Raw genomic sequence first — 27,858 nt, 5'->3', positions numbered from 1 at the left:
GGGTGATGGGGGGGGGTGATGGTGGGGGGTGGGGGTGGTGGGGGGGTGATGGTGGGGGGGGGTGAGAGGGGTGTTGGCAAAATCACGAGCCGGTGATGGTGGGGGGTGGTGGGGGGGTGATGGTGGGGGGTGGGGGTGGTGGGGGGGGTGGTGGGGGGGGGTGGTGGGGGGGGGGTGATGGTGGGGGGTGGGGGTGGTGCGGGGGGGTGATGGTGGGGGGGGTGAGAGGGGTGTTGACAAAATCACGAGCCGTCTCACGTGACGACCTCCGAGCCAATCGCGGAGCACGTGACGCGAGTCCCCCCCCCCTGGCCAATGAGAGCGGCGCGAGGCGGAAGTTGTCGACTGCTGCTCGCGTCGCCTGAGGTCGCGGCCTCCTCTCGGCGGCAGCGGCGGCTCCGAGTCTCGTGAGTTCCTCAGAGAGACCGAGACGACTCGAGGGGAGGGAGGGAGACAGCCCCAGTGTGGGCCAGCGCCTCTCGCGATCGCGTCTGAGAGGAGGGGGGGTGGGCTCGCGTCTCCGGTGAGCATCGCGCGCCGCGCGGATAAACTCACTGGGCCGCAATCCCTTTAACACAACACTACCACTAAGTAGCACTAAGTAACACTACCACTAGCCATACCATTTACTAACACTAGCACTAACCATACCACTAACACTACCACTATCTAACAATACCACTAACACTACCACTAACCATACCACTAACTAACACTACCACTAACTAACACTACCACTAGCCATACCACTAACACAACCACGAGCCATACCACTGGAGCGTCATAGCTATCATCGGATTCCCCCAGTGTAAATACATATTCAGATTCTGACTAACACTGCCACTAACTAACCCCTAACACTAACCCCTAACACTAACCCCTAACACTAACCCCTAACACTAACCCAATCACGAGCTAACGCTTACCCCTCGCTCCTCTTTAATCCTCACCGTAACCAAAAGCCTTTTCAGTGTTGAAGTTGGCTTCCATTGGCAGTGACTCAATTCTCCCATGTTGACATTCGTTTGTTGAAGACATGCTATTGACTTTTCACAATGCGATACTCGTTTTGAACGAGACGTAGAAGAATGGTGATGATGATGATGAGATTAAGCTACCGTGCATGGTGGTGGTATGGACGATGACTGAGTGGGTAAATGGTGATGTGGTTGATAGTGATATATTCGCAGTGATGTTGATGACGTTAAATTCAAGCAACTCGACTCCATCTAAAGGTCATGGGGGAGGAGGGGGGGGAGGGTTAAATCCCAGCCAGGGATCAACCATAGCCATCGTCTTCATCATCCACAATCAATCGAATGGGGGGGGGGTACCACTTTGTGAGAAGTCAACAGTGTTTGTCCTATGGGTGTTACTGACGCCCCCAATGAATGGGGAATTTCCAGCGCCAATCTACCTATGAGTGCCACCCAGAGCTTATATTAGTGTCCGAGCACATGCACTGTACTGTACATTGACTTTTGACTGAACACGTTGATAGCATCACTACGGTATCATTATTTGCTGTAGTTGATGAACACTCGTGTTTAGTGTCGGTTAGCTGAGATTCGTCTCTTAGAGGAGTCCTCTGAGGGCACCGATTTCACTTGCCAGGGTCGACTCAAATCCAACCCGTCATTATTGATCTTTTAAAAAATGATATTACGATTGTTTACCCGGGAAAAGATTCACCGAGTCAAGAGTTCGGCCAAGTTTCCCAACATCATATTCATCACGCTATGACATCATACAATCCAAGTAGGATTTATAAAGCATCTAAATATATTATAAGCAATTTAGTATTTTATTTTACCAGGTAAGGCCCATTGAGCTCCATAACTATTTTTCAGAAGCGACCTGGCCACACACGATAGCTCAACGAAGTGGCTTCTCACTTGGACATTTGTAGCAGCCAAATACTCGAAATGCATGTATCTAAATGTGGAGGGAAAACCAGAGGACCCGGAGAAAAATCCACGTGACCACGGGGAGAACATGCAAACTCCAAATATTCAGGTGTCAGGGTCAGGATTGAACCCACGGACCACCTGTATACTAGGTGAGGTAGTTAACACCTCGCCACCAAAATAATCCTCATTCCCACCATTGTCATCTACCATCAGTTCCCTCCCTGCCATCATTCACGAAATTATCCTTATTATCCTCACCAATGCTGTCATAAACATCGCTATTATCTTCCACACATCACACAACACCCTTATTGTCATCTTCATTCTCGCTGTCATCTTCCTCACCATTTCCTACCATCATTCACTCTGTCATGCAATAATTTATTTCAGCTGTGGGTCTGTCCAGAAAACATTTCCGGACCCGGCACACCACATACAGCAGTATACACCACGATGTAACTACGTCTAATTGTCAAGTGCCTATTGTAGTCGACCAGGTATGAGGGAATATTTATTGGGAATTTAAGCCCTCCTGTCATTTTTTCTAGATTTGAAGCTTTAGTGACTGCAAGGATTCATATTTTTAGGTTTTTTCGGTCAAGTCACGTAGGTAAACATTTTTAATTAATAAAAGTAAAATAAAAATCTCCTGTCATCACCACTCACACCACCATTGTCCTTACCATTCTCATGATTAACACAGTCTTCATCGTAATCAAGATCGATAACTGCACACGTTTTAGATAGCTTAGCGATGGGCATCATCCCGTTGGACGCGAACTGAAATTGTATAAATGTGAATACTTTATATGGGAGACTCATTGAGCCTGCACTCTCAGCCCTCAACCCAGCGTTAAGGCCGTGGGCTTTCCAGATGTCATTTCGCTGTTGGACAGACTGCGTACTTTTCACGCATTGTCAGCGTTGATCGCTGATGTGTGAGCACACAACTGAGCGCAAGGGAAGTTTGTAGATGCTGTAGTTGCTCTTTTTGACCAGGAAATTGTGCACCGAGACCACACACGTCTCTTTAATAATAGCCTCGTAGAAGTATTGAGAGTGCCACTTACAAACTCCAAAGGAGCTCGTTCATCAATACGTGACTTCACGTTGATTTCATGAAATCAGTTGTGATGTCCAGTAGAACATAATGCGGAAAGTCGGTTGTTTACATGTTCTGCATCTAGATTTGAAGTGATATGCTCTGGTATTCATGGGGCTTTTCTTCGTGATCTGCTTTCCTCCCACAAGAGTTGTCAGTGATGAACATGTATTAAATACCTTACATTTCAAAAGCAGATGCTTTCTTTGTGCCTGCCAACTCAACGCACACTTATTGGTGGTGTTTAATATTACAAACTGCACGTGGGGTTTCTGACTGCATGTGTCTTCACGTTTGGAAAACTTAATTAAATATTCTACCGTTAGTTCAGTTGAAACAACCTTTCACCTGTAAGTCACTGATAATGGAGCGATATCTGGGTAAGCCACCTGTGTAAACATGGTCACATTTGAATGCATAATAACCTAGACGCTTTGCCCTGGGTTAATGAACCTTGTCAATAATCTATCGATTATAGCCACAGCAACTGCACAGTCCTATGTTGTTGTTTTTCCAGGATTTTTCTGTTGCGTGTAGTCACTTTAAGATGTTTCTTGTTCATGTTTTTGTTTTGTTGCGGTTGCACCCGAGTCAAGAGCCGCATGGCTCACAGGGTTATACCAAATAAATGAAAAAAAACTGAAAATGATTCGGTTGAGGCCACAAAATGCATATCTGCAAAAAAAGTGCCTGGTGTATGAGTTAGGGTTTTTTTTTACGATGCACGGAGCACTATTCATGTCAGTGTATTGTATAATTCACAAGGGTCGTTACAAACGAGTATTGGGAGATGCGAATCTCTATTGTTCCTGAACTCGTGTTGGATAGTCCATATTAAAACTAAACTATAGAGTATTCTTTGGGTCTTTCGGTAAAGCCACGTAGATAGAAAAATATAAAAAAATATCACGATGTTTCGATCGTAACACAAGCAATCATCATCATCAGGTTAAAACATATAGCGGGAGAGCTATTGAGGCAGGAAAGAAAAAAAGACCCAAAGAATATGAATTCCTGCAGTCAAGAAAGCTTTAAGTCTAAACTATAGAGTATTACCTTGATTGGAACATCTTTTCTATATGGCCACCACTGTTAAGTTCCCACAAAAGTGGGTCTTTTATCGACCCTCAAGGAATGATGATGATGATGATGATGGACTGAGTTGACCCCTGGAGATTTCATATTCTGAGAGGCATATGAGATGTTACTATCCTAACTGATGTCTACTGCCGTATTCATAGCAGTAGCTATGAAATAAATACAATGATAATAGTTCTTACCTTGTCCCAGGCTGTCTAACGCAAATTTCTAAATTGTGAATGAACAAAAATATACATGAAAGTTACAGCCACGCATGTCACCAGGACTTTAATTCGGTGTTGTTCATTGCAAGGCCCGTGGGCCACTGGCAGCTCTTGGTGGCCTTTAGTGTGTGGCCTCTTGACGTACGGCCCCTGACAATATACGCAAATGTGAAAACACCCCATCGTGCTGTCAAACCCCAATGGTTTCAAATGTGGTGGTGGTGGCCCTGACATTGATGATATCTTATCGGCGAAAGTGGCCCCCCTCTGAAAATTTGTGAAGAACACTGCTTTAAATGCGGGTTTTGAGGTTAGCTGGGCATGTCCACCCCTGATGAAGGTTTGAAGTCAGACTTGACTGAAGATGGTCTCGCTCTGAACTGCGTAATCCCCGTGCTCCATCCGAGATGGACTCCTTTTCCAGAGTACAAAGAAATATTTCATGATCATGCCTTTGAAACTGTTCTGGAATCTGATGATGAGAGTGGGTGCTTTGTTTTGCTTCTCTGCCTGCCCTCGTTCCATTACATGTGCCTAGGCGCGACGGACAGGAGTGACGGTGTGTGCCTGCGGGAGAGACTGAAGGCGCGCGTGGTTGTGTGGGAATGCAGGGGTGTCGAAAATGAGTGTCCGCACGGTGCGCAAGGGCATTCACGTGGACCAGTCGGAGCTTCTGTGCAAGAAGGGATGCGGTTACTATGGCAACCCGGCGTGGCAGGGCTTCTGCTCCAAGTGCTGGCGCGAGGAGTACAACAAAGCGCGCCAGAGGCAGATCCAGGAGGATCGCGAGCTCGCCGAGAGGTCTGCGGGAACCCACAGCTACAGCAGGCACTGCAGTCGCACCCACTGGGTTCTGTCAGACAGTAGACGCCTCCGATCGCAATGCATGCCTCGTGCTACTTTCACATACCCTCGCGACATTTTTAGCCTCGGGTGTTTTCGGATAGAGTGCTCGACGAGCGTGTCAGCCTTCCCTCAATGCACCCAAAGCCTTCCATTAAGGAAAGGATGTGGAGGCTGCTCGATGTCCCCTTGAGCATTGAGGGGCTGTATGGGCGGATCCAAGCTGGGATAGTAAGACTGCCCGCTTTTTCTTGCTGTATAGTTAAAGGTGTCTCGGAAAGACTGCTTCATAAACCTTATTGTGTCCTGAAACAATCTACTCCAAAAACAAATCTGGGTTCACTCTTATCAGTGCAGTTTGCAGTTCCTGTAGTTTGGCTCTTGACTGTCAGGAAACCTATAAATGAGCCTCATGGTTGCCCCAGGGACCTGCAGGCTCAACATGGAAACCTCTTCTGAAGCTCGTTTTTGGCCGGGGCAGTATTCTCTGCCGTAAGCGATGCTCAGTGGATTTCGCACCGCTATGATGACGACATGCTTGTTGCTTGTCCAGTGGTGACGCATTTGAATCGAGGTTCGAACGATGTTGCGGCCCATGCGAAACTGATCAAGACGTGCAGCCAGCATTGCTTCGTGCAACATTATTGCATTAAAGTGACACCGCTAAACCTCATCGAGAGGTCGCGCGCAGTCGCGATGGCCGGACCTGTGTCGTGATCCGTGCGCCGTGCCGTGTCGCAGGCTCCAGCGAGAGGAGGATGAGGCGTACGCCGGCAACCCCAGCGGCAGCTCCCAGCCCATCACGTTCGCCAAGTTCGAGGAGAAGAAAACCCAGGAAAAGACGAGCAAGGTCAACACTGTCAAGAAGTTCTTCTCGGCTTCCAAGACCCCGCCAAAGAAAGGTTTTTGACTCTCGTCGCATTGAACTCGAAATTACATTTTTGTCATTTAATACAGGGGTTCTTGAAAAAAATGTGAACGCTTCTGAGAATTTGCAACAATACCACAAGAAATGTGCCTCCAGGCTTTGGAGACCACCTGGAGAAGATTCCAGGCACATGTTGACAATGATGGCGAACAAGTGTAGACTCATACTTTTTGAAGCTATTAACATACTTTTGTTATCATGTTACAGTGTATTATCATCTGTTCTTTTTCCATTAAAAACGATAGTCCCATATAAGTGTTAACATTTTCTTTGAAGAACCCTTTAATTATCAGCCAGAGATTATTCCACTACAGGATCAAGGCTTCTCAAATCCCTTCCCCATGACAGCACCATCCCATATGATGGTCACGTGACACCAATATCTGTGTCACTCCTGCATGACCTGATCTCTGATCTCGTCGTTTCACCACCTGGGTGGTCATCGTCTCAGGTGCATTCTCTCCATAGGCCGCTGTTCTATCATCAGTTGCATCCATTCACCATTATCCCTTGCAGCGGTGTGACCGACCCAAGGCAAGGTGGTACTTGTCTGAACAGTCAATATGATATCTCCAATTTGCGTTCGCTCCCTGATACGTAACTTTTCGCTTTCTGCCTGCCATACATGCATCGTTCCACGCGTTATGTAACTCGTGCAATTTGCAGCATTGTTACATTTCTTGGTCAATGTCCGTGTTTCTGATCTCCATGTGTCAGTCTACTTCCCAAACTATATTTTTGTATTGCCAGCTGTCTTGTTTTTGCCTATAATTAGCTTTGGCCTCTGGCAATGTTGCATTATTACAGAATGCTGTGTTCACTAAGGATAGAGCCATCTATGAAATGTTGGGTTTTGTCCACGAGAATCAAGTGAATTTCAATTCTGACATCTTCTGTTTTTCTTATTATACCATCTAAATATAATTTTAAAACAATTTCCAACGTTTAAAAGTTGTGGAGTAACATACAATAAAAATCTAACCTAGACATATCAACTATAATAAGCAAACCGTAAACAAGACCGACGTGGACCATGCCAAAACACAACCATACGTAACATTGTCTCCATATCATTGTTACCCGGCAGCAATCGCCATGCAGCAATCAGAACATGTGCAGATTATGAAACTCAACTTGTGTAGCTGAATGAGCTCTTTGAAGATTTTCAGAGTTCACATTTTTCTTTCTTCCCTGTCCCATTACATTATAATTTGTCCGTGTGTCAGGAAGCTCTCACAGCGCCACGTTACCCAGACTTCTCCATTCAAATGCAGATAATTGCGTGCGTGTTCTGCCGTTGCACGTTGCGTGCATGGAAGCGAGATATGTGGGCAGTGGGTGTGACGAGAGGAGACGCACAGTGACGTGCCCTGTTTAACACACATACTTTCGCAACCAGTATCCACAATAAAGTTTTTTTTGTTGGGTTAGATCAGGTAAATATAAATGTGTCGTTAACCCACCGCCAGCGGTCCCTCGTTCGTCGCTAGATGCAGAGGTTTCTGGTTTGAACCCAACGGTCGCCCTGATTATTACTGCGTGTGTCATAGCCGTGATAATATGCTCCATCGGCTTCAATCGCAATGGTTAGTGCCGGCACCACGGTCCAAATATTACCAAATTCGAAAATGACCCACAGATTGGGTTCATCATTGCAATCCCTTTGTCTCCAACGGACAGATTAATGCCCGTTTACACGGACAGCTGCCACTGGAGGTTCCCTTTCAAACGTTTGAGATAAGACGTAATGTAAAGTGCTCTGAGACCCAGTGGCATTACAAGAGGGCTGATATGAAAAGCGTGATTATCCTGATTAACATTCCCTTATAATTCATAAATTGCAGGTAATGGATTCTTAGAAAAATCATTACATGCCTATTGGTATTGTAGAAGTTTTGGCTGGATGAGGCCTTCCTGACTGCAAAAGGGGCTAATGGCCCTGGTGACCCTGGCCCTTAACAGCTGGGGTGGCTCGCTCGGTAGAGCACTGGCCCTCTTAGTCAGAGAGTCGAGAGTCCAGATCCAATCGGGGAGCATCTCCATCCATCAGTCACCAAGATCGTCATTCTTCCGATGTTCATTTAAGTCAGCGGTGCATTCTCTATTGAGAGATGGATACCACTGTATAAATGTGGACACATTTTGGAAGCGTATTAAACTAATGCAAAATGAAATATATATACTATGAAAGTGATATGGTAATGTTACCATGAGCTGTGACGGTCACGTCATCATGCGTCCATGCAAAATATTACATCAGCATTCAAATTTGGTGATGTCTTGAAAAAAATGTCTTTATAAACCCGCTTATATAACAGTTTGGGAGCCATAATAGCAGCTGTGTGAGAAACACATGTGGATGCATGTTGAAAAAACCCAACCACCACCAACAAGAACAACACACACACGATGCTGATGAAACGTGCGGGTAACGGACGGGCGTGTCCCGATCGGTCAGATGTGCCGGATTCCAGGCCTCCGGATAGCCGCCCAGTGATGCGTCAGCAGAGCCTGGAGAGCCAGCGCGTGGCCGGCGAGTTCACCGACTTCCTGAAGCTGCTGCGCAAGCCGGCGGCGCAGGACATCTACAAGCGCTGCCGCGCCTGCATCGAGGGCATGCAGCTCAAGAGGGTACGGGCGGCGTGACGATTACGGCGGGGCGCGCTCGCTTGCTTCTCGTGGCAGGCCCATACCGCAGCGATCCCGGGCTTTAATCGTAGTCGTGTATCTAGTATGTATTGTTGAACTTATTTAGTACCATATGTCGCCAACCGTGCTACACTAAACACAAAGCCGTAGAATCTTATTCTTCGGGATACTTACATTATTCTTTGGCATGTGTCGTGACGGGTACTGCAAGAATCGTCAATGTCCATCTAATGCATACTGCGGTGCATTGGCTTCCGGTTGCCGAATGAATACGTTATAAGGTCACGCTCATTACACACAAAGTGCTGGCCACAAATGAACCACAATTCCTTGCTGATCTCAAATAGCTTAAGTCATCACGCCAACTCTGGTCGTCCTCGCAGCCACTTTTGGCTGCGGTCGCTGCATTGGATGCTTTCAGATGTGCTTCTGCGGCCGTCTGGAATGCTCTTTATTCAGATATTAGGAAGCCACAATCTAGATTGAAAACTCATTTCTTTAGAACTGTTTTTTGTGTTTAGTTTTGTTGTCCTTCCCTGGCACCTCCAATTAGAACGGTTGGCTACGTACGGTGCGAAAGAAGTTCAACAAACATACATGCTTTATTTATTTATTTATAGTTTTCGTGACTGCAGGGATTCATAGTCTTGGTTCTTTCGGTAAAGTCACGTAGAAGGGAAATAATAAAATAATATAAATATAATTATTATTTTCCCTTCTACGTGACTTTACCGAAAGAACCAAGAATATACATACATGCATTGAATTGTATGTGTAACAATCATATTTTTTTAAATCACTTTTAATCTGTAACCTAGTTGTAACATTTAAATTGTTGCTCAATTTAGTAGGCAGTAATGACTCGCCTCTATTGCGATTCGATGAATGTCCATGATTCCGGTCATCTGATTTAAGAATGAATTGAACATCTCATTGGTATGCTTTTTTTATCTAATTTATGCAGTTTTGTTTTTGATTTTATCCTAAATTTAACTTTTGAATCTCTTTTAATTGTATCATTTACATCAATTATAATTAGGCCATCTTGAACAATTTGAGTTTTTGGTGAAAGTAAAGAATTATATTTCATAGATTAATGGGTGCATAAATACCTGCTTGCTAGTTAGTCATACACGCATCTCAAAGCTTCACACGCACACTTAGTTTGTTCTCCTTCCCCTGCATCTCCGATTAGCACAGTTGGCTATGTACGGTGAGAAATAAGTTCAGCACACATACAGTAGTTGGGCAAAACCTTAAGAAACCACTCCAAATGGACAACCACAGGGCACAGGCTGGTGCTTTCTTTAAGACAGACATTTGAAAGCCTCTGGTGTCACTGCCAGCTTTCCTGCCGTAATGATGCGTATCATCGTCACGACACGAAGGGGATGCATGAAGGCGGGTTGATGCGTGGCAGATGGCATTGCTTTCTGATTAGACGGCTTGGGATCGTATTGATGAGATGTAAAGGTTTATTATGCGTAAACCAGGTAGAACTGCCTTGCTACAAAAGCTCTTGGGCTGTTCCACCACCACCACAGTTGTGAGGTTCACAAGCACAGGCCAGATGTCCGTCTTGGCTTCCAATTGCGCTCATTACACACAGTGCTTGCCACAACTGAACCACAATATCGCGCTAATCTCGTCAAGGAGCATAAACCATCACGCGAACCCTGGTCATCCCCACAGCGGCTTTTGGTCAGCCATCTAACAAAGATGGTCACCGCATCGCACGTTTTCAGATGTGCTTTTGCAGCCATCTGGAATGCTCTACCTTTCAGTATTAGGAAGCCGCTGGAGCTATGCACTTTTAAATCTAGATTGAAAACTCATTTCTTTAGAACTGCTTTTTGCTTTTTTTGTTTGTTGTCTTTCCCCCGTACCTCCGATTAGCATGGTTGGATACGTACGGTGCAAAATAAGTTCAACATACATTGTGTGTAAGAATCGCCCTGTATTCATGAGACGCTTCCAGAATTGCACCAAGCCTGCTCTTTGAGACGGCGGCAGTGTTACACGCAGTACTGTATGTGCGTGTAATGTAATATGTGCGGTAATGCAATATTGACATGATACCCGCCCATTGTCCGATGCCACATGGGGGGTGGTCTGTGCATTGTGGTCTGTGGATCGTTTTTTGTTAGCACTCAGTGTGTGAACTCCTGCGTTGACTGCCTTTTACCAACCGCAGTTTGTTAGCAAAGCGGAATCGCGCATTTGAACTGATGTGCAGCCTATCTTGACTAAACAAAGCGCAGTTGTCACTAATGGATTGAAGTTGTATTTTAACACCTCTGTTCATTTGTGTGTTTTTATTTTTAAAGGACAAGAGCATTGAAGCACAGTCGGACTTCGTACAAGACTTTTACCAGACCATGGCCGAGCGGCTGCAATGTCACTCTGTCTTCAAAGGTACTTTCACGCCGCATTACTGCCGGGTTGGCTTGACCAGCACTCACCATTCAGGACTCCCGGGTGCTTAATACGAGGCTCAATCATTGATAAATAATGAAACCTCTTGGAGATGTCATTTTCAATTTTGTATGCTAGGCAAAAAGAACTTGGGCTTTGACAACATGAAATTCACTTACGGGATGTGCCTAATTACTTTGACGTGACTTTAATGAAAAATGCCGACAGCATTGGGCTGGCCACTCCGCGCGCGCCCGCGTGTACACGCATTCAATAACGCGGCGCAAAGCTGCAGGGGCTTCAATACTCGTGCGCTCGCTCGCTCGTTCGCATTAGCCGATTTAATTCGTGGGGGTGTCTAGAGGGTGGCCGCTGCAGCTCAGGAATTCTGTCTCGTGCTTCCTGCTTTATGCACCGACGCGTAAACACCGCCGCAGAGGCTCCTTTCTGCTTGTGCGTGATACGGCGGTCCCCGCTGCGCCCGTGAGCGGGCAACGCCGCGTCGGCAAAGTGCATCTCGCCAAACACGAGATATTGCGGATAATAAAAAATGAATGACGGCACAATTCAGGATCGTGAAACCCCCCCCCTCCCCCCAATTCTATAAATAATTCATATATGCTCAGGACAATAGCATAAGGCTACAGCGCTTGTATGACTTGAGTGATTTGCGTGGTATCCTGAAATGCATTCAAAGGATAGAGGTTACGTTTTTATTATGAATTGTCATTGCTGTACCAGTGTGTACCCGCCGCATGGTACGTTGTTAAAGTCAAATGTCACATTTTAGGAATGATGGTATCGTTGTAGTGTACACGGAGCGGGTGGTAGGGCCCACAACTTGCACCCTCAAGGTTCTCCCAGTCCAACCCCTGGTAAAGGGTCAAATCAGCCCTTAATCCTCGTGGGTCAATATGTACTCTATGTATTGTTCATCTTCTTTGGCACAGTAAGTAGCCAACCGTGCTAATCGGAGGTGCAAATATAGACCGGTGACAATTTGTGTGTGACACGAAATCAACAACAATTCTGTAGACAGACTCGTCCCACCAAAGAAATGTGGAATTTCCACCACCAGCTCAGATCTGTAAACAAGGGATGAGTGCAGTTCCATGGTCAGTTGGGCAGCACACCACTTTAACCTTTTATCTTTAAGTGTTGCATTTATACTCATACTGTACTTCCCAGTACACTGAGTAAAGCTGACCCATGAGAGCTCAATAAAAGCTCTCATGGGGATAGCCCCCATACAATTGTTTTCAGAATCAGGATATTTATTTATACTCGAGGAATCCGATAAGCTATAAAGTTCTTTTTCAGCACGTGTCCAGTTGGGGTTGGTCAGAAAGTTACAACAACAAACAATACAAAAACACGATAGGAGTGCAAAGTTTCGGAAAGGTAAGCAAATCACTAAAAAAATACAAGTACATCTAAACTATTTTTAATTTACCAGGTGAAGCCCACTGAGCTATTAGCTTATTTTTCAGAAGCGACCTGGCCACAACAAATTATAGCTCAATGAAGTGGCTAATTGCGTGGGAATTTATAGCAGCCAAATAATCCAAATGATGAACAGCGCCTGATTAAACACAGTGGTGGAAATTGGCGGAAAAGGACTTTGTCCCCGACATTAATTTAGTCGCTCGGTCTCTCGAGTCGTTGACCGCAAGAGTAGAAACGATCCTCCCATGTCCCCGTGACAATACGTACAAATATGTTCTCGCTTGTCTTCAAATGAAGTGATTTCATTCTTGCATTGGCAGGGAGGGAAAGCAAGTCCGGGCAAAACTGCCTACTGCACAAATGTGTTGATTTCCCAGCACAGAATGTCTTGAGCACGCAAGCTGCTCCGGAGCGTAAATGCGAGCGTTCCACGTGAGAAGCTACGTTGCGCAAATTTCAACCGCAAGGCTCGCGATACGTTATGAGCCGTAACCCCATCGGTTGCGTTACGTGGACATCACTTCCCTTGGTTGTCGGATGCTGGTGTTTCTCGTATATGTCTCACAATGACTCGTGTTATTTGCGTGTTTTATACAGCACGTTCTGTTGGTACTCAATTATGGAAACGCCCTTTATTCTTGCTTTGCACTGGGTGGGATTGTGTAATGAAAAAGAAGAGTCAGCAAAGCTGTGAGAAGACCTTTTCAATAATCATTGCTGTGTGGAAGTAAAAATATCGTGGCAATCTTTACACTGGAGATAAGGTTGGCAGATTCAATTCTAGGGGCAAACTAGCACCGCGCCTTGCCTCTCATGACCCCATCTATTTTCCCACGGTCAGGGATCTTTTTTTGGGAGATTGCGTTTTCATTTTCCATTCGAGGCATCGCTCAGTGCTCCGCTGCAGTCCCGAGCATCGAGCTCTCGTCGTCGTAAAAAAGCGGAACTGGCGATCGTTGGTGACGAGCCGTAGCGCTAGAAATTAAAAAATAATATAATATTTACATGCCATCGACAGTCACGTGACCTGTCACGACATCCTTTGAGTACTACATATTTACCAATGTTAATGTTTTTTATATAATTCAGTGTAATTTTTACTCATTAATAAGCAAATACTATAGATGATTAAGCACGACATATATGCATCAAATCGTGTGTTTAGAATGTGATTTTAAATATTGTGGATTTGCTCTCCAACACACCGGTTTGCTGTCCTAGTCGGGGGGTGGCGGGTTTAACGACACATTTGTTGTTAAGTGATCGAACCCACGAAACTGATATTATGGTTAAAATGTGATGTTTGTTGACAGGTATATATTGTATGCAATGGGTTTACAGCAAATCAAAGCACTACCATTTTACCACAATATTAAAGTAATAATTTATTCTTAATTTGAATACCAATTACGAGTGGTAAAAATTCATCAATTCACCAAAGCATTGTAGGGTGTCCGGTAAATATTTATATATATTTAAATAAATACAAATTCAATGTGCACCCCCCATGTTTCATTAATGTCAATTAACTTTTATCTTTAGCAACTTTGATAGTGCTGTTTGTTGCTGGCTTTTTGACATTTTAGGCCTTTGGGTCTGCAGCCTCCCAATGGTGTTCAAAACAAATGCCTCCTTATTTAAATTTGTATTTTCAAAGAACGGAAGTTTAATCGTGCACGTGTTACCAGTTCTGTTTTCCCGCTTATCCCAGATGACTCGTAAAGTCGCCGGCTCCTTGCGAAATTAGCGAAACAGCTGTCATGATGCAGATCTCTGCTCCATCCGCTGAGGGATTGTGGTCCACTTGATGGTGCTCGTAACACACTCAGGCTGACCCAGAGCAGGTGATGCTGGAAAAATTGCTAATGTTATGAGCTGGAAAAAAAAAATCTACCAAACTCATTATTCATTTTTATTCTTGGTTCTTTCGGTAAAGTCACGTAGAAGTAAAATAATAAAAATATAAAACAAAAATTCTCACGACGTTTCGACTGCAACACAAGCAATCATCATCAGGTGTGAAATCCACAGCAAGAGAAAAAAATTCATTATTCATTTGTTTCAATGTATGTATGTTGAACTTTCGCGCGCCGTACGTTACCAACCTTGCTCATCGGAGGTGCGGGCTACGCAGTAGCTCAGTGTATATTTGTTTTTGCGGGTTAACAGATGTATTGTGTAATTAATCTTTCGTGGAATAAAAAAAAAATTGCCCTTTAAACGAGCTACTTCATCCGGCAGTAGGTTCGCCCAGGGGTGTAAGTTACAAGAACAATCGACCAATCTGAGGAGACGCTAACGCCGTGGCCCCGCAATGTCCCGCGCGTGTTCCCACATTCCCCCTTGCCCATGGGGGGAGTCGCCGCTAACTTGTCGGGGTGGCATGGTAGAGGCGGCTCGCGTCGAGGGGGCGGCGTGCGGCGGTGGCGGCGACGGCGGCGACGGCGGCGACGGCGTCGGGCCTACGGAGCCCGCGGAGGAGGCTCGCGTCTCCTGGTTGAGCGCGCTGCGACGCCGCAGTTCCCTGGGCCGCAGCGCGGCGGAGCCCGTAGCCCAGCCGTGGCACGCGCAGCGCCGGCAATCCAACACGGCGGCCAGGGAGAGTAAGGGCAGCGGCGTCTTGTGTGCACGCCTGGGTTGGATTTTTATTTTTTCCTGTGCTGGCATTGTGTCCGACTTCTTGAGTGCACGGCCCTTGCCTCTGTGGGGTTTTCCTGGTTCTCTGTGTGTGCCACTCCCCTCCCCCATTCCCGATTGACTGTTACGTGCGTTTAAAGGGTTGCTCTGGCTGGCAAACAACACTGCTAACATTTTAGATAAAAAATGTTGGAGTTATTAATGGCTCCAGATCTGCACACATAGCTATGGCATATTTCCTTCAATCCATCAAGTATTCACCAAAAACCTTCACAGAATAACAACTAAATACCAAGAACGACCGCGCTGCATTGTTATGCAAAGGTCTGTTAAAGCATGTCGCTTTCATTAATCCACTCCGTGGGGCATTGAGGGTGATGTGTAGTACTTGAATGACCATTTGGGTTCACACACGCAAACATAGATACACAGGATGTGCACACATGGAGCTACGCACGTAGAAATGTTTAACTTATTAGTGTAATTTTATATACAGAATATGAGTACTTGTAGATGTCAATTTACCTACATTTTATATTGATAACTTTATTAAACGATTTCATTCAGTGTGGGCAGTGTTCTGTCACCTAAAATATTATTTGGCGTGGTTTTTATTCTGAGCAGTCGGGTTAATCGTACCTGACAGTTCCATCACAGCCACGATGATGCATTACCCACAGTTGCTACACCACCATGGTGACGTTTCTGATAGCTTCCATTCTCACAGGCAAGCACAAAATTGTCCTGTTTGCTCTCGCAATTGCCTTGACTTGCGAGTCGGCGATCGGTTAGGAGAGTTTGATTTGTTTTTCCATCCGTTTTGCTGCTAGGATGAGACATGCTTAACACGCTCGCATTGATGAATATTAACAGCAGCACTGGTAATGCCACCAGAGGAATTCTTTAAAGCCGCTGTGCCTGATGAGTACTGGTGATTTGTTTAATTTTCCCACATTTAGGTGAAGTACAGTTTTAAGCATTGTGTATATTTAAAAGCATCGTATTTCAAATCTTGCCCGAATGATGAACGGTGCTCGTCATCTGGTAGGCCGGTGAATCGTTGCATGAAACATCTTAAGTGTTTTTCCCCTCCCCCGTAGCTTCGCATTGCATTAAATGGCACACGTCGGGGGCAATTCTGCCTTCAGGCTTTCTCTACACCTGGCCGCGAAAGCCAGACACTCTTGGTCCAGGAACCATTCTCTCCACATCAACTCCAGTGTCCACCTCCCAACCGGCATTGCAGCTGCACCAGCTGGCGCATTATTTTACCCACCCGCTAGGGATAAAAACTCATGACTGCATGATTAGCAGCCCTGTTGTCCGAGCTAAACCCTGGCTGTCTGATGCAGATGATGCAGGGTGTCCGTAAAGGTATCATCCGTAATTACATTTTTGGGGTTGTGGGAACAACAATGCATTTGCCAGAACGCCACAAAGCTCGTGATCTTCAACAGCACAACAGAAGCAGTCAAAATTATAATAGTAATAACCCCCAGATGTTGGCAATCACCTGGAACTCTAGAATTTCGGATGATACCTTCCACGATCATCGCAATGTTCTCTTTATCAGTAAAACCATACTAATTAGACGAACAAAAGTAACACGCTCTTAGTTTTAGTCCGTAATTACACGGAAGTATGATTGTGTCAGTCAACCGCATTCTCCACTTTAAACCGTCCATCGACCTGAGACCAAGCCTTCCTGTTGAGAGTCGTGTCGCCAGTAGCGTAAAACATCTGAAGTAAAAAAAAAAGTGTCTTAGTTGGCACTGATATTGACGGGGAATGAAGGGAAACCCTCACTTAAGGTTTTATGCAGCTGGCCACCGTGGTGTGATACCCTGAGAATTGGCGTGGCGCTGTGCGCGGGGATTTGTGTGTTCGCACAGCGCTGGGTCCTGCCTTAGTGTAAATGGTGGAGCACGGGTGTTCAGCGATGGGATGTGCCCCGAAGTGCCTCATTTAAGCCACGGCCTTGCACCACATTCGGAGTGAAAGGCCCGAATTTGCTGTGGGTTCTAAAGAGGGCTGTCGCATGTGCAGTTTGCTATTCTCTCCGCAAAGGATATAGAACAATTGCCAAGTTTTGTTCATGGATTTTTAATGAAACGTTTTGTTTATGGATTTTTAATGGAACGTTTTGTTTATGGATTTTTTATGAATAGTTTTGACGTTTGTCTTCGTTAAGTGGGCGGCGATGGGGGGGGGGGCCCATTATCTGAACACCTGCAAGAGTTTGATTGCCACTGATCCACTGGCTAGGATGATTGCACTTTGCATGATTGTCTTTGGGTTTGCTGTATAATCATTGCTAGACAATATATGCTGTGTCCTCAATTAACCTGTGTGCTTTTCAAAAAAAATATGTAATTTTTTTATTAAACTTTCAGGATAATGATCTATATAAACCTATATAGCCTATTGCATTTAAAAAAAGTTTAATTTCCGAAATATCAGTCTTTTTGTGATTATCATGTCCTAATGGCACAAGAGGAGATATTTAGACAATTGTTTAACGAACAATAAGTAAAAAAACAGTTACACAGTTTCACATGCTCGCGCGCACTCCTCTGATCAATGTCTAGCTGTTAAGTCACCTTGCAGAAAGTAGCCTCGCATGCAACCAAGGCGAACTCACCGCACGCCTCTCTCCATCGGCCAACGTCACACTTGCCTGGAAGTAGCGGCTCTCCGTTATTTATATGTTCAACGGGCGCCAACGGTGGCGAGATGTTAACTACCTCGCCTGGTATACAGGAGGTCGTCGTGGGTTCGATGCCGACCCTGACGATGCCTATATTTCGAGTTGGCATGTTCTCCTCGTGGCCGTGTGGATTTTTTCTCCGGGTCTTCCTGTTCTACCCTCCACATTTAGAATCAACATGCGTTTGGAGTACTGTATTTGGCTGCTATACATTTCCACGTGATAAGCCACTTAATAGGGACTATGATTTGTGATAGCCAGGTTGCTTCTGAAAAAGAGCTACATAGCTCAGTGGGCCTTTCCTCGTAAATAAAAAGTAGTTTTTTTATTACTATAGTAAACTAGGAATTGGCTAAAGTTGTTCGCACATCGGGGGTGTGCTTGTGCGCAAGCCGAGCGCCCTGCTGATGACGAGTGTCTGGTCGGTGTGACGTGAACTTGCGGTGCTCTAATTGGGTGTCGGAGGATCCATTTTTCAATGGGGAGCGATTGCTCCCACGAGACAATACAACAGCAATGAAACCGTTCATTGCTGCCACGTTAGGCTGCACCACCACGTGTCTCGGTGGCAATCCAGAGTCCATTATTTAATGTACTACTAGCATGCTGCGTAAGAACATTTAGTTTCCGTAACAACCCAAATGATGCTTCGGGTACATTTTGTGTTTTTTTTAGGCTTGTGTCCCTTGCTGAACATTCATTCCTGTGAAAATGACCCATGTTATTCTAGTGATGCATATTGGCAGTTAAAAAGTCATAATGCAGCTGCCCCCTACCGCAGGATGGTTAGATTTAGGCAAGACAGTTTAACCAATGACTTACATCTATAAACCAAATGTTTATTTTATTTTACTAGGTAAGGCCTCACTGAGCTACGTAGCTCTTCTTTCAGAAGCGATCTGGCTATCACAAATTTATAGCAGCCAAATGCTCTAAACCAGGGGTCGGCAACCAAAACAACAAGAAAAGACATTTATTTTTAATTCGGTTAACAAAACTCCCCCTCTCTTTGAAGAGCTGCATTACGCTGTGGTGAATACTGGACGGTGGCCCTTAATAAATAACTGTCACGAAACAGCCCTTTAAAGAGCCGCAAGTTGCTGACCCCTGCTCCAAACGCGTGACGTTGATTCTAAATGTGGAGAGAAAAATCGGAGGATCCGGAGGAAAATCCGCACGACCGCGGGGAGAGAGAGACACGCAAACTCCAAATACAAAGGCGGCAAGGTCAGGATCGAACCCATGACCTGCATACTAGACGGAGTTAAAATCTCGCCACCGTGGCGCCCTCCGTTCCCTACTCACGTGCCCAGCGAGCACTGCATCTTCATGGATAATAATGAACACAATTTATTTATAATGCACATATTTAACAAATTGGATGCGTTGTTCGATCGAGATCTCAGAGGCGCTCCGAGCCAGGGCTCAAAGTCTCTCGTGCGCAGCCTGGACGGGTTACTCGTGCAAAGAGAGGGAACGAGACGCAGACTCGCGTAGAAATCGATATGCATCGTATGCAAACCTGAACACGTGCAGTTAGAGAGGCGAGCGGTTGAAGCAAGCGGCAAACCAGAAAGCAAGTTCCATGTTTTCTCTTTTATGCGGTCACAACGGATGTGTTTCCAAAACAAGTGTGAAGAAGCTTCACGAACGAGAAGGAAACACTTTAAAGTGGCTTTCGGCAACTCTGCTGTAGCGGCCGAGTGACATCTCTGCAGTAATGCATTGAAACGTAAATAAGTGGCCGTGCAGTGAGAATTGGTTATTTACTGAAGCGAAAAATACAGCACAGACAAAACGGGACAAACGAGACAGCGAAATCGATACGAAAAATTACCAATTTTTCTTTTGATTCGCCACTTTAGATTGTGACGGCTAAACTAGTTTTTGTGAGAGTGGATCGGGACATGCTTACACAGGGCTAGGACGTTGAGTGAGTGGTCCTGTGTTCTCTGCCTCTCGTGAATTGAGGAATCGGCGAAGGGTCCCTCTGAACCGTTTAACTTTGGCCGGCACGTGTCGTGCGCGCGTGCCTCCGCAGGTGCTTCCCCAGAGCAGGTGGAAAAGATGATGGACAACATTGAGAAGTTCATCATGACGCGATTGTACAAGAACGTCTTCTGTCCCGAGCACACGGACGACGAGCGGAAAGACCTGGCCATCCAGAAGCGCATCCGGTATGCGTCGCTCGTGTGCATGTTGATAGGCGTCTGGTGGTGGGGGGGGAGGGTGGAGGGTCGGTGAGGTTGGGGGGGGTGGCTCTGATGCTTGTCCTCAACGATTATCGTCGTTGGTGATGTGAAGGTACCGTAAGCAGGCGTGCGTCACCGTGCCGGTAATGTAGTCCGCGGGAGCATCTGCCATGAATCATCTTTAAGCAGAGGAGATTCGTAAAGAGTCTAGGCATGAATCATGTCACAGCCGTTGCGGTTCAACTTCTCAGTTGATTTTTTTCTCTTTTGCCGTTTTCGTGTAGAGACTATTGCTTTGCTCTGCAGACTGTAAATATGCCAGAATGTGTGCAACTTTGAATTGCTGTCAAATACGTGCGGTCTTTGTAGTGCTGGTTTTTGCACGATTCTTTAACTTACGTTGCCGTCTGTAGTTTGTCCTAGCTCTCTAATACACGTGAGAAATGTTCAACATTTCCTGCCTAATTATAGCAGGAAGTGGGGGGGGGGGGTGGAAATTGTTATCGGATCACCGTGTGTGGCTGCCTTTCCCACGAGCCTGTGGTTCCTCCCCGCACCTCAGAGTCATCCTCTTCGAGAGAGGGTGAATGCTCCGCGGCACGTTACAAGTCGAAATCATCACGCGAGATGAAAAACAAAAAATTGCATTTTTTTTTTAATCGCTTTTGCCGTCTGCGTGGGCATGCAGGGCGCTGCACTGGGTGACCCCCGTGCTGCTGGGCGTACCCATCAATGGGGACAGCCCCCAGGTGATCGACATGGTGGAGAAGGCCATCACCGGTACATACATGCGGGGAACGCGCGTCGTGCCCCCCCACCCCCCCAGCGAGCCGCTGCACCTGTGGCTTGTCGTGGGTCGAGCCGCACCTTCGGGTGTGTTCTTGCGACGCCGCAGCGTTGGGCACCCGTGCTGGCATTATAGCACAACCGGCAAAAAACGTAGCGAGGGTACGTCTATAACGGCGGTGGTTTGAAGACGAAGTCCGCGGCTGAGCGGCCGGTTGCGCGACCTGATTGCACGCGACTGAATCGCCTATGGGTGGATGCAGAGACACCCACATACAGGCGTTTTGGTGTGAGCTTGCGAATAAGTTGCGCGACATCGGAGAGACGTGTCAGAAAAACGTGTCCGATGTGACTCGCCGAGTCTTTCCTGTGTAATTGAACGGCATGCTTATTTTCACACGTTGACTTTCGCGACCAATATCGTCCATAAAATGGGTTAGATCGTGTAAATATGAATGTGTCGTTAAGCGGCACAGCAAAACTCTGATTGTAAAATGTGGAGTTGCTCTTCAACACACCGGTGTGCTGTACTAGTAACGAATTGGCATGTTCTGTTTACGTGACAAACCTTACTAATTGGTTGTGTCGGGTGGTGGCGGGTTTAGCGACACATTGATATGTGAATGTGCGCATGTGGGCACGATAGTACACAATGGTACGCGATGGTGCGTGTGTCCTGAACCTCCGTGCCACCCACCCCTGCCACCCCGCCCCACCCCCACTACCCACCTTCCCCACCCCGCCCCACGGTGTGACCCCGCAGACATCATCGAGATGGACTCGAAGCGCGTGCCGCAGGACAAGCTGGCATGCGTGACGCGCTGCAGCAAGCACATCTTCAACGCGATCCGCGTGTCGCGTGACGAGCCCGCCACGGCCGACGACTTCCTGCCCACGCTCATCTACATCGTGCTGCGCGCAAACCCCCCGCGCCTGCAATCCAACATCGACTACATCACGCGCTTCTGCCACCCCAACCGCCTCATGACCGGGGAGGCGGGATACTACTTCACCAACCTGGTATACGCGCGGCACATGCAGCGGTTTGCTCGTTTTATCCACCACGGAGGAGTTGATGGTGGTGGTGGTGACGATGACGACGATGATGATTAGGGTGTTTTGGTGCACCGATATGGGACGCTCGCGATACGCATGTGGAATTGCGCGTTGTGAGAATGCGTTATTGTTGATTCTCGTAGGAGATTCTTTTTTTATTTTGATTAACCGTAAACAAACATTTTTTTTCGATAAAAATTTCCCCCCGAATCGTGACGATTATACAATCGGGATGGATGTGAATTTACAATGACGATGTTGATGATAAGTCGGATCCTCTTCGCGATCTTTGATGACGAGCCAATGTCCTGGGTGCAGTTGTCAGCAGTCGGTCTTGTGACCGCTGCAAAGGACTCATAAAGTCCCCACGTGCTTTGCTGCCATCTACTGAACAAATGTGCTTGGTGCACGAAACCGGTTCGGGGACGAGAGAGTGACGCGGCAAACGACGTTTGACTCGTGTCTCTTGTCACGTCGAGATTTTTCTCGCCCCATCCCATTCCGTGAGCTTGACAATCCACCTTCTGCCAACAGCATTCCCATTCCTATCTAGATTAAGAACGAATTTTTTTCCAACTGCTTTTTTTGTGTTTAGTTTGTCGTCCTTCCCCGCCCCCCACCTCCGATTAGCACGGTTGGCTACGTACGGTGTGAAAGAAGTTCAACATACACACAGTGTCTTTTACCCATGTTGGATCTTGCCTGGGTCTGCCTGATTTTGTCTGCATCGCCTTGCGTGGCGGTTGACTGCATCTCACCGCCTGCACGACAGTTTCTGCTTGTCTCTGAACGTGTCCGACCCCGCATGCCTCCTCCGTATTCCCGCGCCTCGCCCGCGCTGCCCCGGCGCGACCCCCCTCAGTGCTGCGCGGTGGCGTTCATCGAGAAGCTGGACGCGCACTCCCTGAGTCTGACGCCGGAGGAGTTTGACCGCTACATGTCGGGGCAGGCGTCGCCGCACCGGCCTGGGGGCATGCACATGAGCAGCACGGAGCCCGAGCTGAGCCCGGCTCTGCGGCTCATGAACCACAACCTGAGCGCGCTGCACGAGCTACACGAGCGCCAGGGGAACGTCATCGCAGGTAGCGGCGGTGGCGGTGGTGGCGGTGGTGGCAAGAGGGGGGCGGTACAATGCCCGCTGCTGTAACACTGCGGGCACAGTGCGGGCGAAGGGTGCTCGTCGACAAGCGGATGCGCGCATCTTGCCCAGTTTCACAGCCCTTTTTATCAGGAGGCATGTAACGGATTCATCACTTGGAATCGACTGTTAATCTAACGACAGGTGTATCGAATCGTGAGCAAATCGAATAACCTTACGTGTATAAGCAACCGAGTTGTGTGAGCTGTGAACCGTAATATTCACATTGCCCAATCGGCATGAGCGGTGGCATCGCCCAGCAAAACGCAGAATTGGAGGTTGTAGGTGACTCGCGCTGTGCAGGTGAAATAGCAATCGCAGATTTGCGAAAGTTACCCCGCCCATAAGATGGACTGCTACATTATTGTTTGAGATGTTTAACATTTTATGCAATGTTGCATTTATGCATTTGAAAAGCAAGACCGCACTCATGAGACGTAACAAGCCAAATGCGACAGTGCGTTAGAACGTGTACATTTTTGTTGTTAAAACAAATCATGACCTCCCGGCTTGAGAGTTCGTCTCAGCGTGGGGGAGGAGAGGTGAATTGTTACGTGCCTGCAAACGTAGCCACGCCGGCATCGGTGGGATCACATTGCTCAGAGGTAACGACGTACGTCAATTTGGCACTCTCTGTGATGCATTAGCCCGTTGTGGTTGGTGACTCTCCACGGCAAGACCTGGGTTCGTGTCAACTCCTTACAGACACACCTGAGCAATAATAATAATTTTTTGTTTCCAGGAAAGTTCACAATTTAGGAGGGGGGGAAGGGTGTCCTGCATTTGGCTGATTCACCACTTGTTCAGGGCTCTTATTTTGCTTAAAGGAGATCAGAGAAAAATAATCACACACACACATATAGGGATGAGTTAACAAACCCACTTTCGGTTCTAACATCTACGTGCAGCGCACCACCCATTGCCCTCCTGCAGAAGGTGCACTTTGTAAGTCCCATACGCAGAAAACCGTGCAAGACGAGGAATAGAAACGTTTACTCCAGTCCCCCAGGTGTGCCGTGTCAGAATAAAAAAAAACTACGCTGCCCTAACACTCATGCCCAGTCACCAATAGGTGGCAGCATATATGTGTAGGCTACTTTACTCCACACACACACACATCACTTGCTCTGTGTGTGTGTGCGTGGTGCATGGGGTAGATTTTTTTCTATGTAATTTAGGGGTAAATCATCTCAGTCTGTCAACACATTGCACCTGGGTCTGTACCATGACCTCCTGCCAGCGGGCGTTCGACACTTCACGTGGCCTTGAAGTGCTCATAGCCTCGCACAAGCGCCGTGGTGACGTCACCGCCACTTAGTGGCGAATAGCGGTTGTTGGTGCGTGGGTGGGCATTTCGTGTAGGCAGGGGCCAGGGCTGACCATGAAACATTCTCACTTGCCTAATAACTTATCCAGGTGCTATAGTAATGCTTGGCCTTGGTAATAGACTGTTGCGTTACCTTCATACGAAGCTTGAGGGACTGCGCGAACGGCAAATGCAACTTCCCCGGGCCGTTGCCATGAACGTTGCCGGAATAACAGCAGCCTGCGTAATAGGTAGTCGAGGACTTGTGCATTGTTTGACGGAACTGAAAGGCGGTTCTTGTAACCGTGATGGAAGTTGTCCACTCTTTACCGCGCGTGTGAACCTTGTCCGTCGGCAGGGGCACGCGAGATGGAGCGCCACCTCATCTCCTGGCAGGAGGAGGTGATGCAGCAGGTGCAGGACGTAGTCGACAAATTTCCACTGGAGGTGCGGCCGCCCAGCGCCCAGCAGCTACAGCAGCAGCAACAGCAGCAGGCCGCGTGTCTCGCACCTCTGGACGCTGACAACGAGGACGACGACAAGCTGCCGCCCCCGCTACTGCCGCAGCCGGCAAGCAGCTAGCAGCAGCGGGTGGCCCTTCGGCATTCACTGCCGCCACCCCCACCCTTCCCATCGCGAAGCATGGAGCGCTCTTCCCTCCCCAACCCACCCACCCGCGCATTTAATTCAAAGGCGCCAGGTCATCGGGAATGTTTATCCGGCTGAGCGCAGCTCGCGCGCTCGCATCTCGCGAATATTACTCCCTCCGTGTTTTTCCCCCGCGCCTAACCGCGGGCCCAGCCCCGTCGGCTGGAAGCTGTTGGAGCTATCGCTGGGGGAGCTTAAGCTGTAAAAAATGAGACTGTGGTGTGTAACTCACTGACCGCTGTAACGATGGAGCCCCGAGCATAACGAAGCCACTTTGAAGCTGCTATGAATTGATTCGCCGATGAAAATGAATCGCTACCCTCGTGATATGTGCAACAAATTGTTGAGAGAATCGATCCTTTTAATGTTGTATACCTCGGCCGTAATGTGTTGACATGACCCTTGCTGCCACTAAGAGGCCACTCCAGTCACCACAAGGTAAAACAGTTTAAAAAAAATTCTGAATCGTGGCCTCGAATCTTGAGTTGGTGGCAAATCGTCGAATTGTACGGAGAGGTGCACGGAATCTTTCCGGCGTGGTGGCTGCAGCCGCCCACACTGGCACGATGGTGTGACCAGCTGCAGTCACTGGGCCACTTGAAGGCTCCGTGGCGGCCTTCAGAAACGCCGGCTGGCACCGCCGCCGTGACTGTGTGAGGTCGTGCTTTTTGGTTTTCGTCGCCCTTGAAAGTCACGGCCATGCCAGTGCTGCACGTAGAACTGTGGGTGCGAGAACCACTATGCCAATGTCGAGCCTTTTCTTTACCCGGGTGTGTATGAAGGCATTTCAGGCCCCCGTTCCTTAATCGACGCATTTCAAGCCCTGGTCCCTGATTGGCTTAGGTTGAATCGAGACTCGTGTGAATTTGAAAGGAACTGCACGGGTGTCAGCTGACCCTCTTGTTGCTGTGATCTTCAGTGCGGTGCTGCTTTTGAAGCACTTAGAAGATGAGCGATTTGGCATGAGCGTAATAGCAGACCGATAGATGAGCCGCGTAGATTTTTCGTTCGTGCTTCGGAAGCGAGCGTTTAAATGGCAGAAGAGACAGCTGTAACATCCTTCTTTGCACTTTCTGTAAAATGTAGGTAGGTAAATTATCGAGAGCTAATTTGACCTGATGTGAAACATTGAGGAATAGAAAATGTATGTGTCAATTATCAGCGTTATTGCTCGACTGAAACCGGGTAAGACTGGTCCAATTTGAGGCTGGTTAGGTCATGGCGTGAGCCCTCCTTTGCCACGATGGAACAGATAGCACTTTAGGGTCCACCGGTTCAAGAACGGGCGTCCGTCGCGCCCACGCAAAACGAAACCGACCTTCGGGAACGCAAGTTTGCGAGCGGGTTTTGCAAAAACCTTTACAGTCCGCCGTGCACGACTCGCGAGAAGGCCTCTTTCGGACGATAACTGGGGGGGGGCAAGGCATGTGTTTATTATCCCACTTGTAACTGTTTGACGTCGATTAGACTTTTCAAATGTCGTTAACGCTTGAGCCGGAGAAACTCTTACGCGCGAAATTCCGCATCTGTTTTGTGATCTTTCACAGGTTTTGCGGGTATTTGGCACCATGTTCGCTTCCTGCATCTGTTTTCCAATTGATGAAGATCGGATGCCTTGTGCAAGACACTTCCCCTGAGTGTTCACCTCGTATCCAGAGGTTTTTTTGTCTCCCAGCTCCTCCCCCCCCCTTCCCAAATATCCCAAGCAGGACAACTCCAGACAAAGCCACTGGAGCTCGGTTAGGCTGTCCTAGGTAAATAAAGAATTGGTAATAATTATTTTGTTAATGCGACTTGGTGGGGGCAAACCATCGGCCAGGTCCAGTAGTCGAAGCTGTTGCTGTCATGCCTGGCAGCTCTTCTGACAATGTGCTCTTTAATACCGCACCGTGTCGCCTATCTCTCGCCCCCCCCCCCCCTCCCCCTTTGTCGAGACAAAATTCACCAATCCACTATCGGGCATTGCACTGCGCGCATAGCAGTGGGCCGCAAAAAACGTGGGAAGAGGCTGGAGCCATGCCGCGTCTGCCCTGCACACACTCCTTGCTGATCCCAGCCCGCCCTTTTAATATTGTACACAAACACGCACGCGCACGCACGCAAGCACGCAAGCACGCAAGCATCCCGAGTGTAAAGTAATTCCTCGTCGGTCCGTTTCGATTCCACAGCTTATACTCGGCAGCGGCCGAAAGTCGAGCGTACGGCGAAACGGTCGCCGTACGCCGCCACCTCTTCTTCTTGGGAGAGACTCCGTGAGTGTTCGCCACGGTGACCTCCGCAGTAAAGACCGTGCCGTGAGCCCACCCCGCGTGTTCTCCTGTCCGCATCTTTAGTTCTGCGAGCCTGCGTGGGTTGTTTCGCGTTGATGTGACTTCCCCCCCCCCCCGTCCTCTCCAACTCCCTCCCCCCCCCCCCTTTTTTTTTCTTCCCCTAAAGCCAAAGTGGCGTTATCCTGTTCGGTATATTTATGAGTTCCAAATAAAAACGCGAGAGAGTTCTGTTTGGCAAGCTTCGCATTTTGTGTTTTTTTTGTTTGTCATTGACGCGTCTGTAATAAAAGCCGGGCATTCCGTTTGTTCGTAGACTAAATTATAAAAGCCCTGCGAAAGGCCTAAATCTAAAAGTTGCAGAAAGTGGATCCCCCCCCCCCCCCATCAGATGTGGGGGTAAAAAGCTGATTCAACAGGTTTACACCAATCGTCGACCCCCCCCCAAAAAATGTACTGCCCCCCACCAAAAATATATTTTGTAGGCATATACACCTACACACACTACATACAATAGTCAATAG

At 47.6% G+C, this 27,858-nt stretch overlaps 1 protein-coding gene across 3 annotated transcripts; it reads left to right on the top strand.

Moving 5' to 3' along the window:
* The first annotated feature begins 349 nt into the window (after nucleotides 1–349).
* On the top strand, nucleotides 350–27,575 carry RABGEF1 (RAB guanine nucleotide exchange factor 1). Of its 3 annotated transcripts, none has more exons than XM_078611980.1 (11): nucleotides 350–407; nucleotides 4,928–5,117; nucleotides 5,901–6,061; nucleotides 8,546–8,718; nucleotides 11,064–11,151; nucleotides 14,988–15,200; nucleotides 19,983–20,118; nucleotides 20,822–20,913; nucleotides 21,683–21,939; nucleotides 22,838–23,057; nucleotides 24,778–27,575. In XM_078611980.1, exons 2-11 carry the CDS (start codon nucleotides 4,939–4,941, stop codon nucleotides 24,999–25,001), a joined length of 1,743 nt encoding a protein of 580 aa, XP_078468106.1. In that variant the 5' UTR covers nucleotides 350–407; nucleotides 4,928–4,938; the 3' UTR covers nucleotides 25,002–27,575. The 3 variants fall into 3 exon arrangements, with proteins under 3 accessions (XP_078468106.1, XP_078468105.1, XP_078468107.1); XM_078611979.1 differs by having other exon boundaries at nucleotides 382–523; XM_078611981.1 differs by lacking the exon at nucleotides 14,988–15,200 and having other exon boundaries at nucleotides 382–523.
* The last annotated feature ends 283 nt before the right edge of the window (nucleotides 27,576–27,858 follow it).

The sequence above is a fragment of the Lampetra planeri genome, chromosome 37, assembly GCF_965212315.1.
Source record: "Lampetra planeri chromosome 37, kcLamPlan1.2.h2, whole genome shotgun sequence".
Lineage (NCBI taxonomy): Eukaryota > Metazoa > Chordata > Hyperoartia > Petromyzontiformes > Petromyzontidae > Lampetra > Lampetra planeri.
The sequence above is the reverse complement of the archived record's forward strand: the minus strand, read 5'-3'. Positions and strand labels throughout refer to the sequence as shown.